The sequence below is a fragment of the Gracilinanus agilis genome, chromosome 2 (assembly GCF_016433145.1).
Source record: "Gracilinanus agilis isolate LMUSP501 chromosome 2, AgileGrace, whole genome shotgun sequence".
NCBI lineage: Eukaryota > Metazoa > Chordata > Mammalia > Didelphimorphia > Didelphidae > Gracilinanus > Gracilinanus agilis.
In genome coordinates this window covers 530,207,289-530,220,243 of record NC_058131.1, presented here as the reverse complement: position 1 = coordinate 530,220,243, position 12,955 = coordinate 530,207,289, and the positions used below count along the sequence as shown (strand labels likewise).

At 37.5% G+C, this 12,955-nt stretch overlaps 1 protein-coding gene across 1 annotated transcript in view; it reads left to right on the top strand.

The window, feature by feature from the left end:
- Positions 1 to 12,955, top strand: part of EIF2AK4 (eukaryotic translation initiation factor 2 alpha kinase 4) — a 133,747-nt gene that overhangs the window by 31,844 nt on the left and 88,948 nt on the right. The window contains exon 3 of the mRNA XM_044665134.1: positions 9,453 to 9,555. Coding sequence (XP_044521069.1) covers positions 9,453 to 9,555 — 103 coding nt within the window. The remainder of the gene's footprint in view (positions 1 to 9,452; positions 9,556 to 12,955) is intronic.

The window sequence follows — 12,955 nt, the reverse complement described above, 5'->3', positions numbered from 1 at the left end:
TATTTAGTGTTTATTTTAACTGCTGGTGCCCACTTCATTTCCCCTAAACACATCGAAGATATTAAAAAATTAAGCACCCCCTCCAATAAAAAACAGTTGAGAGAAATTCTAGGAGCAATGGGGTTTTGTAGACAGTGGATTCCTTGCTATGGGGAAATCACTAAACCTCTTATAGCACTGACAAAAAATTCAGTCACTCAATCACTTAGGTTAGAGGTGGAACACTTGTCAGCTCTTTCCAAATTAAAACAGGCTATCCTGTCTGCTCCTGCTCTAGGCATCCCAGATTACAAAAAGCCATTTACTTTATATGTACACAAATGGAGAAGGGTAATTTCAGGTATTTTAACTCCTGTTCAACATCCAATTACTTATTACTCAGCCCAGCTGGACCCAGTAGCTTCAGGAGCACCATCATATCTTAGAGGTGTAGTGGCAATAGATTTATTAGTAACTAAATCTGCTAATTTAGTATTAGGATGCCCACTAACAATAATGTATCCGCATGAAATCGAAGCATTGTTGCTAACGCAGAGAACACAAGCATTTTCCAACCAAAGACTTGTGAGATACAAAGAAACTGTGTTAGGCAATGAAAATATCACCTTAAAATGCCGCACAACACTTAAACCTGCCTCCTTGCTTCTAGATTTACCGGTTACAAGAGAACCATTACACAATTGTGAATATTTAGTGTCCATGGCTGAAAAATCTTGAAATAATCTTCTGGACACTCCTTTAGACAACCCAGATCTAGTCTTACTCACTGATAGTTCTTTTATGAGGGATGGCATACGCTACACTGGAACTGCTGAAGTCACAGAATTTTCCACTGTGTGGTCAGCTTCACTGCCCTCAAATATAAGAGCTCAAGGTGCAAAACTCATAGATTTAAAGCATGCCTGTATAATTGCAAAAGATAAGAAAGCAACAATTCACACAGATTCCAGATATGCATTTGGAGCTTTAGCTTCAAAGGTGATTTTTAACTTTAGCTAGGGAAAAATAACTTAAATGCAGAAATTATTAATGAAGTTCTTTCTGCTCTTCAACTACCTGAAGCCCTGACTGCTGTACATTGCTCTCCCCATACAGGTGGAACTGACCTGTCTCTAGGGGGAACCAACAGGCAGATATTGCTGCAGAACTCACTGCTTTACAAGGGTCTGAACTAATTCTAACTTTGGCAACTAGTAATAAATCAGATTTATCCTTTATAATGAAAAGGAAATGCAAAAATAGAAACAAAAATTCAAAGCAAAACAAAATAATGGAGTATGGGTGTCATCTGAAGGAAAACCCCTACTCCCTAGAAGTTTTTATCACCAAATATTTCAATCCATTCATAAGAATGGTCATTTTGGAACCCAAGACATTGTAGACTCTGCAAAAAGAGTATGGATAGCCCCTGGTATAACTACCATAGCCTCTAAAGTGTGTGCAGCCTGCTCTACCTTTCAAGCATGTAACCAGTATGCCTTTTGTGGAAAAGCTTTTGGTGGATGTCCCTGGCTTACACACCTTTTGAACATCTACAGATTGATTTTATTACAATGCCAAAGGCTGGACATTATAAATTCTGTTTAGTTATAGTAGACCAGATGGCCAGAAGCCCAGTGGCTTTTTTTGCCAAAGTGCTCTTAAAAGAAATTATACCTCATTTTGGCCTGCCAGCATGTATTGATTCAGACAGGGAAACTCATTTTAATGATTCAGTTTTATCTCAAATATATTCCTGTTTGGGGATAACTCCTAAATTCCATGTACTGTATCATCCCCAGAGCTCAGGCCAAGTTTAAAGAATAAATAGAGAATTTAAGATCATGATTGGAAAACTGTGCACTGAGATTCATTTAAAATTGCCTGAGATTCTTCCTCTAGCCCTATTGTATCTTTGAAGAAGGCCCAGGGGAGATCTACATATCTCACCATTGAGATGCTTTATACAAGCTAAGCCTTTTTCCCCAGCATATGCATCATTGCTAGGAGGGAGATACTTCTATTGCTTCATATATACAGGATATACAAATAAAATTAAGAGAACTTCAAGAATCTGGAGCTGTAGTATAAGCAGGACCTATAGACTTTTCCCTTCATAATCTTAACCCAGGAGACAAAGTACGTATAAAGAACTTTCAGTGCACAGGGGCAACTCAGCTGGCCTGGGAAGGTCTGTTTCAAGTACTGTTAACCACTCCAACAGCTATAAAAATTGGAGAAAAGACTTCGTGGATACATTGCTCCCACATAAAATGAGTACCTTCCATTGAAACTGATTGACTATATCCTGTCACATGCATTAAAGATAAAACTACAGAGACAACTGGACACTATTTTCACTGACATTGAACTCTGGAATTTTTTTTTTATTTTTAGAATATTTGATTTTTCCTTGTTCTTGAAGCACATGATACCAGTATTAATATTTTTTTTGATTTTGCAGTAGTATGAGTTTAGATATCCATTAGCCATTGGGTAAGTGTATAATTTATATTATATTATTGAATTTGTATTTTGTTTTAAATATGTGTACTGGCATGTATTCTTTTTAGAAATGGTTATTATTATTATACTTTTATAGGACTATAGCAAAAAGTTAAAATAAGTAAATGATAAATGTTAGTCAATACCCATCTCAGGGGGAATTGATTATATACTTTTTTATGTGTTATCTGTTAGATTGTATACTTTTTTATATAGTATCTGTTAGATTTAAATTGCTATCTCCAGGTTCTTATTTTCCATAGATTATAATTTTTATAAATTCTAAGAATTAGGATTGTATTCTTTGTAATTGTAATTTATAATTATTTGTAATTGGGAATTGTATTTTGTAAAATCCAAGATTTGAAATCTTTTGAGAGTAATTTTAGAATTTGTTAAATCCCTGAATCAATAAAAGCAAACTGTTTTAAGAAGAACCATAAAGAAATCTATACTGCTTCAGAAGATCTAAAGTGAACTGTGAGAAGTATTGATTGAATTGAAGGGGGTTGAATGCATTTAATGAAAGTAAATTTCTTATGCCAAAGGGGATTGCCCCTTAATTGGCTTTTTGTCAATGCATCTACCTACCACTGGTTTTGTTTTCTTTCTCTTTCCTTTCCCTTTTCCTTATTATTACTTTAGCTTTTATATTAGTATAATATTATAGGCACTTGTAACTAGAAGACTTTTAAAACTATAAGTTAGATATGTTTAACTGATCCATTGGGGAGACTAGCCTCCTAAAGGATCAAGTTATACATTGTAAAAAGAAATTCTTTAATTTAACGGGGGACTTGGAGATTCTCTTACCATAGAGATGTGTAGGGATTAACCGGGCCAAGTGACAGGAAGTAGGAACTGGGGAGCCCCCCTGCTGAGGGAGAGAAAATGGTAGGCTGTCAGTTGTTGTCAGTTAGGAGAGTCAGTTACTGACAGTTAGTAGAGTCAGTTGTGGAGAGTTAAGGCTGGGAGTTGTAGGGAAGTTTACTGCTGGGGTGAGTTGGTCATTGGGGGTTGGTTGCTGGAATATAAAGGCAGACCTGAGCTTACTAAGAGGGCTTTTGGCTTAAGCCTTTGAAGGGTTTTTTGCCTCTGGGATCTCTAGAGAGTAGGAGGTCTATCTTATAAGCAAGGATCTGCTGTCAGTTGGCTACTGACAGTTTGGGCTGCTATAGAAAACTTATTAAAGGAGTGAGTAAGTGGTGGCTATCCATTATTTTAGGGGGTTAAGTAGTGTAAGATTACAAGGCAAAGCCAGGCATTTTGGAACCTTGAAAGACAGAACACAGAGGAGGGAGATCCAGTGACAGTTGATAGGAGCAAGGACTTCTGGGATTGAGGAGCCATCTGAATGGGCTTTGGGAGTTTTAGCCAAGGTGGGAGGTGTTTTTTTTTTTTTTTGTTTTTGTTTTTGTTTTTTTGGCAATGTGACCCTCAAAGTGATCTTGGGAGGTTTTCCTCATACTCACAAAGAAGATTTACTATTTCTCCTGATCCATACTGTTTCATGAAGTACTCTTGGACTTCTATGGATAGCTGATCCCTGGACCCCATTTCGCCTTGGGCATTGCCCCTCAATATTCCTTCTGAGTTTTAATAACAAATCTTAACTATAGCAATATTATCTTGGGTTTGGGATAGTGAAGCTGTGTTTGGGGAACACAGAGTATCAATATCTCTGTGGGTACCTAACATAGTCAAGGACTGAAGGGACTTAGGGAAATTGCCCTTTGCACCCTCTTTCCTGTGAACCCAATCTCCAATTCCTTTGTTACCTGTTCCCTAAAATAAACCCATTAGGTTCTTTAGTCAGATCAGTGTGTATTCTTTCGGTGGGAGGCAGAGTGAAGGGGGTTGTGGAAGGAAGGCAGGCTGACCTCCATTTTAAGCCTGACCCTTCCAGTAGGGAAATAAGCAGAAGCTTCTGTGTGTGCTGACTAGCACCAACATCTTATTGGGATTACAGTCATTTCCCCTTGAAGGGACAACATTTCTTTAACCCCACTATCCCAGCACGAGTTTCTCAGGAAATCCCATTTTGTCTCCCAGTAAGGAGGGGAGGCTGAGAGGGAGGAGTGGCCCTTATACATCTTTCTATGGGTTACCAACTACACCCCAAACCTCCTAATCACCCCACTTCTTACAGTAGTTAGTGAATAATTTATAGATAGAGTAGGTTAGATGAAGCCTAGTATTTTCCAGGCAGAAGAAATTGTCCTCAGAAGACAGGTAGAGGTAGTATTAGGAATTTTTGGTATATTTATAGGGTATAAGATTAGTAATCTCTCTTTCCTCTTTTCTAGCTTTCTATCTGTACTTCTTTCTTTTTTTAAATAATTTTTATTTTTTAGAAAAGTTTTCATGGTTACATGATTCATGTTCTTACTTTCCCCTTCACCGCCTGACCTCCTACCACTCCCCATCCCCCATAGCCGATGCACATTTCCCCTGGTTTTAACATGTTTCATCAATCAAGACTTATTTCTGACTTTCTCAGTAGGGTTAGATAGAGTATATATAGCTACTCTTCCCTCTCAGGGTTAATTCCACTGAGAGCAAGGTTTAAATATTATCTCTTAATGCTCTCTTCCTCTCCTTCTTATAATAGTATTCATCCCCTCCCCTTCCCATGCCCTCTTTGTGTGTAATAGAATATCCTTTTTTTCTTATTCATTCAAGTTTCTCTTGGTGCCATCTACTATTCACCCCCCTCTGTCCCATCCACCCCCATATCATCTTAGACCATTTAGTACTCCAACCTCTCCCTGTGAATAATTCTTCTAATTACTATAATAGTGGATAGAGTTCACTACAGAGAATTACACATAACATTTCTCCATATAGGAATACAAATAATTAGATCTTATTGAAGCCCTTAAAGAGGCAAATTTAAAAATAAGAGTTTCCTTTCTTTCCCCTCTGTTTCTTATTTATCTTTTCACGTTTCTCTTGGTTTTTGTGGTTGGATATCGAACTTTCCATTTAGCCCTGGTCTTTTCTGTGCAAATACTTGGAAATCTTTTATCTTGTTGAATGCCCAAACTTTCCCCTGGAAGTATATAGTTAGTTTTGATGGGTAGGTGATCCTTGGTTGTAGACTCAGTTCTCTTGCCTTTCTGAATATCATATTCTAAGCCTTGAGGTCTTTTAGCGTGGAGGCTGCCAGATCCTGTGTGGTCCTGATTGGTGCTCCTTGATATTTGAATTGTCTCTTTCTGGCTTCTTGTAAAATTTTTTTCTTTTACTTGGAAGCTCTTGAATTTGGCTATTATATTCCTGGGGGTTGTCTTTTCAGGGTTTAGTGTAGAGGGTGATCTATGGATCCTTTCAATGTCTATATTGCCCTCTTGTTGTAGAACTTCAGGGCAGTTTTGCTGAATAATTTCTTTTAGTATGGAGTCCAAATCTCTATTAATTTCTGCTTTTTCAGGAAGACCAAAGATTCTCACATTATCTCTTCTAGACCTTTTTTCTTGATCTGTCAATTTTTTATTGAGATATTTCATGATTCCTTCTATTTTATCAGTCTTTTGACTTTGCTTTATTTGTTCTTGCTATCTTGAGAGATCATTGGCTACTACTTGTCCAAATCTTGTTTTTAGAGACTGGTTTTCTGCTATACTCTTTTGATTATCCTTTTCGATTTGGTCTATCCTGTTTTCCAGCTGTTTGATTTTGGTTTCCAATTTGCTCATCGATTCTTTTGATTTGACGGCATCTTTTTCAAATTGCCCAATTCTAGCCTTTAGAGCCTGGTTTTCAGCTATAATCTTTTGGTTTTCCTTTTCAGTCTGGACTGTTTGGTTCTTCAGGGCTTCTAGTTGGCCATTTCTAGTCTTCATTTTGCTTATCAATTCATTTGATTTCTGAGCCTCACTTTACAGTTGTGAAATTCTGCCTTTTAAACTGTTATTTTCTTTCCAGATCCCTTTCATCTTTCTCATAATCTCAAATTTGAACTCTTCAAGAGCTTGTGACCAGTTTTCATTTTTTTTGGGAAGGTTTGGATATGGTTACTTGTTTGTTCTCCTCTGCTGTTTGCTCTGTTGTCTGGATTTTTCTGTGTAAAAGTTGTCGAGTGTTAAAGATTACTTATGGATCTTTCTATTCTGGGGTTCTTGTGTCTGGCTTGCCATTGTTAGCCCAGCGCCCTTTCAGCTTTATCCTCACGCCCAGGGCCTGTCTGCGCTCTTTAGGCTCCTGAGGTCTCAGGTCTAGTTGTTCTCACGGTCAAGCTTCGTGGTGGTCCCCTTGTTTGTTCCTCTGCCTGAAGCTCCCTTTAACAGTCTCAGGGCATTGCTTCCACAGTCATGCACCCCTCTGCACTGGGTCCCCACCCAAGGTCCGTGCCTGCGCTCAGGATCCGCATCTGCCCCTGTGTCCGTGCTTCCGCTCAAGGTCTGTGTTCAAAGTCTGCATGTTCTTTAGCCTCTTGGGGTCTTAAGTCTCGCTGCTCTCAGGAGCAGGCCCTGGTGATCCCAGGTAGCTGCGAAGGACATAATGGGTGCCCCAAACTTGTTCTCTAACTCTTGTGTGCTGGCTTTGGCCATGTAGGTGGTGTGGGGGAGGAGGAGGCTGCTTAGCTCGCATTTTAGTGAGAGCTATTTCGCCCCCTTATAGCATGGAAATGCCCCGATCCCACGTACGTTCAATGCTGCACCCTGTTGTGGGGTCCCATTGTTCGTCTGGATTTGTTTTTATGTCCTCTTGAGGAGTCCTATATGTGTGGGTTAGGAGAGGTTAAGCAGCTGCTTTTTACTCTGCTGCCATCTTAACCCGGGCTGTTCTACTTTCTTAAATTAAACAAAGGTGTTTTTTATTAAACTGCTTTACTCACTTTGTTTCTCATTAATTTAAATTATTAAAAGCTGCTCTCTTATTTTGTCAAAACCCATAATTTAACCCTTACAACACGTATTATCACTCAAAACATATTTCCATGTTATTCATTTTTGTAAGAGAGTAATCTTATAAAACCAAAACCTGTGTTATTTGTAATTTTGGGGATTCCATTGAGAGGTATTTCAGGCTCATTTGAGCCTTGGAATACTTAGATGTGTGACAGACTTCCTGTGGACATTTGGGGAACTTTGAAACTACATTTTCCATGATTCAATGGGTTTCCGGTTTCTCATGTGATGATGTGTACCAAGGTGAAGCGTGGCTCAAATTGGGAGGTCGGGCTAGGAACTTCTTTCTTTGGTACATAGGAGAAGGTACAGAAGGTAAATGGTTGATGGCGGTGATTTTGAAATAGATCTTAGCCAGGTGCCTGGTCATTTCTTTATTTTACCAGGATAGCCCTAATTAAACATTACTTCTCCTTTTACTCTGTCTCCATTATTTTTAATTATTATAGTCATGGTAACCACATTGGACATGTAAATAAATTTTTCAGATAGCCTGAGAGTATTTAAAATCTTCTCCAGAGGTATAGACCTGCTCTTGCCGTTTTGGAGTTTTTGGTTCCATTTTTTCTCTTCTCCCTGTTCTCCCCAGCCACGTGGCTGTTTTTCAGGGAAAGGGGAAAATGGCTTTAATTGTCGTGTTTTTGCTGATAGCAGTTTGGTTTTGCCTGCCTATTACCTCGGAAGCTGCTTCAGCCAGTTTGAGTCACTTCTGCACATTTTTAAGTTTTAAATAAGCCATTGGATTTTCCATCTCAACTATAAGAGCACATCTTAAGTTTTTATTCTATCTTGATAATTGTGTACAAACTTGGAGATTTTAATGCCTTGAGAATTTAAATTTAAATTTTAGAAGAGGTCTTTAGAATTTGATTTTAGATGCCTAGTACCCTTCTGTATAAATGATAAGGTTTTATATATTTATTGTGAAGAATTGTTGTCATATGTATATATGACAACAATTCTTCCTGTTTTAAATATATATATTTAAAACAGGAAGCCAGGAGAGCTCCTGTATGCTTGATGTTAATCCCTATGTTTTATCCTGCTTTTCCCATCAGAAGGATCTAGAATAAATGTGTTATTTGGAATTTTGGGGGTTCCATTGAGAGGTATTTGAGGCTCACTTGAGCCTTGGAATACTTAGATGTGTGACAGACTTCCTATGGACAATTGGGGGACTTTGAAACTACATTTTCCATGATTCAATGGGTTTCCGGTTTCTGACATGATGATGTGTACCATGGTGGAGCTTGGCTTAAATTGGGAGGTCGGGCTTGGGACTTCTCTCTTCGGTACATAGGAGAAGGTACGAAAGGTAAATGGCTGATGGCGGCGTTTTTGAAATAGATCTTAGCCAGGTGCCTGGTCATTTCTTTATTTTACCATGATGGCCCTAATTAAAATATTACTTCTCCTTTTACTCTTAGTCTCCATTATTTTTAATTATTACAAACCCCAAATCATATACTCAAACAAATGATACATCATATGCTTTCATCTGCATTTCTACTCCAACAGTTCTTTCTCTGGAAGTGAATAGCATTCTTTGTCATAAGTCTCTTAGAATTGTCCTGAATCATTGTATTGCTCTTAGTAGCAAAGTCTATTACATTTGATCATCCCATTATATTTCAGTTAATGTGTATAGTGTTCTCCTGGTTCTGCTTATTTCACTCTGTATCAGTTCATGTAGGTCTTTCCAGTTCTTTCTGATATCATCCTTCCTTATAGCACCGTAGTATTCCATTATAGTCATATAGCATAATTTGTTCAGCCATTCCCCAGTGGAGGGACATCCCTTTGGATTCCAATTTTTTGCCACCACAAAAAAGTGCAACTATAAATACTTTTGTACAAACAGGTCCTTTCCCATTTCTCCTCTGCTTTTTTTTTTTACATTATTAACTGTATACAAGAGATCATTTAGATAGATTTATATGATAATAGTGATGGAGCACAGTGAAGTTCTTATGGAACTTGAAGAGTATGTATTATTAACCCAGTGATATTGATGTAGTAAATACTGAGTTCTGAAATAAAATTTTTGTTTTCCAGTGTCCCAGAAATAGAACTAAGGAATGCAAAAGGTTTGTCAAATGAAAGTGTCAATTCATTAAAGGCCAATCTGGAAAAATTAGCCAAAGAACATTGTGGAGAGGTAAGATCTAAAATTTTTTTTAAAACTGTTACAATGAATGTCATTGAAAAACTCAAAGCAGTGGCTTCATATAGCATTTGGTAGAACTTACCTTATACTAAGTTTTTCCTTAGTTCGTTAGGTCCATTTTAGTCTGAAATGTTTAGCTTCAAATGTCCCATGGCAAGACTCTAAAGTGAAATCATTAGTACTTTTGATGTAAATTTGACTAGTTGATCTTGGAGATGTTATCCACTAAATAGGACTTTTATTTTATTTTATTAAGGACTTTTTCATCCAGTGAATGGTACTACAATCACTGATGACATCTTTGAGTGTTCACTTTAGAAACTTTGGAAATATGATCAACCTTTTATCTTGCCACAACAAAATCTTAGCTATAATTTCAACACTGAAAAATCTTGATTTTTTCAGAATTTCCTTGATTTGTTTTGGGGAGCTCTTCACAAAAGAATTTGCTTCCAGTTCTGCTTAGCTGTGAACCCATTTTCCCACTAACTTAGTCTCAGCCTGAAGAAAGAGAAGCACAAAACAACCTCAGAGGGTAGAACAGAGTAGGGCTCTTTCCCCTTGAACCTGCTACTTTTAGCTTGCAGATCTCCTGCAAGAAATAGAGTCGGGGGGGGGGGGGAGCAGCTGGGTAGCTCAGTGGAGTGAGAGTCAGGCCTAGAGGCAGGAGGTCCTAGATTCAAACCCGGCTTCAGCCACTTCCCAGCTGTGTGACCCTGGGCAAGTCACTTGACCCCCATTGCCCACCCTTACCACTCTTCCACCTATGAGACAATACACCAAAGTACAAGGGTAAAAAAAAAAGAAAAGAAAAAAAGAAAAAAGAAATAGAGTGGGTACTTTAATGCCTGGTGGCACTTAATGGTTTTTCTGCCTGAAGTTGATTCTGATTTACAGGTTAAACCACATATATTCATTCTGTTTAGGCCCTAATCTAACTATAAATCTTTTTCTGCTTCAAAACTGGTGCTTCTTGCCCTTCTCACCAAATATGTGCCTTTAATCCAATACATTTGTAAGACTGTACAAGAGAAATAGCAGATAGGTTGAGTCAAACATTGCTGATTTGTCTCAGACATGCTGTGGTTTCTACCCATTTCTCTAGGGTTTAGATTGATGAGTCAAGGATCACACCTTTCCCAAAAGACCTATATTTACTGAAAGCCTTATAATTTTACAATATAATGTATACATTATAGTAATAACCATATTTATCTTCCACCAACAGTGAGGGAAAGGTCATTTCATAACAAGTTCCCTTCTCATTTACTCATAGTACATTCCAATATCACTTCCCTACCCGAACAGTATAATAAAAAATAAGGGTAAACAGGCTTGGTTAGACAAAAATCTGGAGTTTTAGTGGCCTGCAAGTTTAATAGGTGTCAACAGTGTGATATAACAGCCAAGAAAGCGATTGTTATATTAGATTGCTTTTAAAACTATAAAGATTCCAAGATTAGGATGGTAGAGAGTTGCCGTTTTCTTTCCCCAAAAAACGCCTTTGAAATATTCTGTTCTTTTCTGGGATACCACATTTTAGGGACAGGGAGAGGTATGTCAGAGTATATCTGGAGTACATCAATAAGGATGGTGAAGAACTTTAAGTTCAGGACATAAGGGGATCATTTGAAGGATTTGGGAATGTTTAGCTTAAAGAAGAGAAGATTTTATGGGAGATATCATAGCTGTTTTCATATGGAAGAGAATTCTTACTGGTTCTGCTTTAGGGAGACAGTGTGGAATGAACACTTAACCTGAAATCAGACCCCCTGAGTTCAAATTTTTCTATAGTTGTTTACTCCCTCTGTGGCTACAGGCAAGTGAATGTTGCTGTCTTTGCTTCAGTATCTTTATGTATAAATTGAAGAGGTTGGAACCAGTGGTCTCTGAGGACTCTTCCAGTTCAAAATCCATGATTCTGTTTTTGACCACCTTAGGCAGGAGTAGGAGCATTGCTAACATTAAGTTAAAGTTTTAAAGAAGCATATTGGCTTAATATAGGAAAGGAAAAACTTGTTAATAATTAGAACTATCCAAAAGCAAAGTAACCTACCTCAAAAGATATGTTCCTTGTCATTACAGGTCTTCAAATTGAATGACAGATTGTCAGCTATATAGAAAATTCTTGTTCAAGTATAGGTTGGACTAAATGGCCTCTGAGGTTCTTTCCAACAATGAGATTCTGTGATCGTTTACCTGAGAGAAACCCAGTATTGACTTCCTTAGCATTTCCCTGAACATAGAAGTCCATGTATTTAAAGTTCTGCAAATGTGTCATGACCACAATACTAGGGAGGGTAAAACTCGTGGTTTTTGGATGCATGGTAAACAAGGAGTTTAGGCATTTCTTTTCTTCAGTTCTTTTTAGTTAATAGAGACTCCTTTCTTTCCCTTTTAAACTTTTACCCTGGAGGATCTTATTTATTATAGTCTTCATAAAGAAAGAAAAATAACTATTAGCTAATAAGCAAGTACTAAATTGGAAAACCTTGAGGTCTCAAAGTTTCATTTATTAAAGGCAGGTTTATTGCTTAAGTCAACTAAAGGTTCAATAAAATGACAAAACTTAATTTATATGTTATAACATAATCAGAAGTTGATCTCTAAGGTCTATTCTAACTCTAAAGTCCTGCAAATTCAAGTTGTATTTGAATGTTATGGGGGTAAATCAGGTAAATGTTGCATTACTCTAGAACATTCCTGAAGAGGAAGTAAAATCAAAATAAATTATTCCATTAGCTTTTTCTAGTTACTTAGGACTCTTGCATCAAGCTGGAAAATTCAGTTTTAGGTATCCCTCTAGATCAGTGGTTCCCAAAGGCCTACTGCCCCCTTTCCAGAAAAAATATTGCATAGCCCCCTGGAAATTAATTTTTAAAAATTTTAATATCAATTAATAGGAAAGATAAATACACCTGTGGCCATCACTGTCCCCCTGGATCGCTGTAGTACCCACCACAGGGCGGTAGCGCCCACTTTTGGAATCACTGCTCTAGATCCTTGGATTCATGTTCATTTTTCAAATATTAGCTCTTGTCCATCTGATCTTCCTTTGAAGCTATTCCATATGCATTAGGCCTTTAACTTGAAGATACATTCTTTTTTTAAAGAAAGAAAAAATTAATAAGTACTGAAAATATATTAGCATTTTATTGTAGCTTCTAAGAAATATATAATCAGAAGAAATGAAAATATATTGAAGAGGGAACAGCTTTGAAAAGAAAATGAGTAGTGGTCAAAAGCATTCTAAATCAGGAACAAATATTCAAGGATTTATCTATAGGAGCTCTTGAGTGCATTTCCTTGAATACAAGCACATTCAGTCTTTTCTCTTTCCAGTGCAATGAGATGATAAATCAGCTTGCTTAGGCAGAAAAGAACAGACACA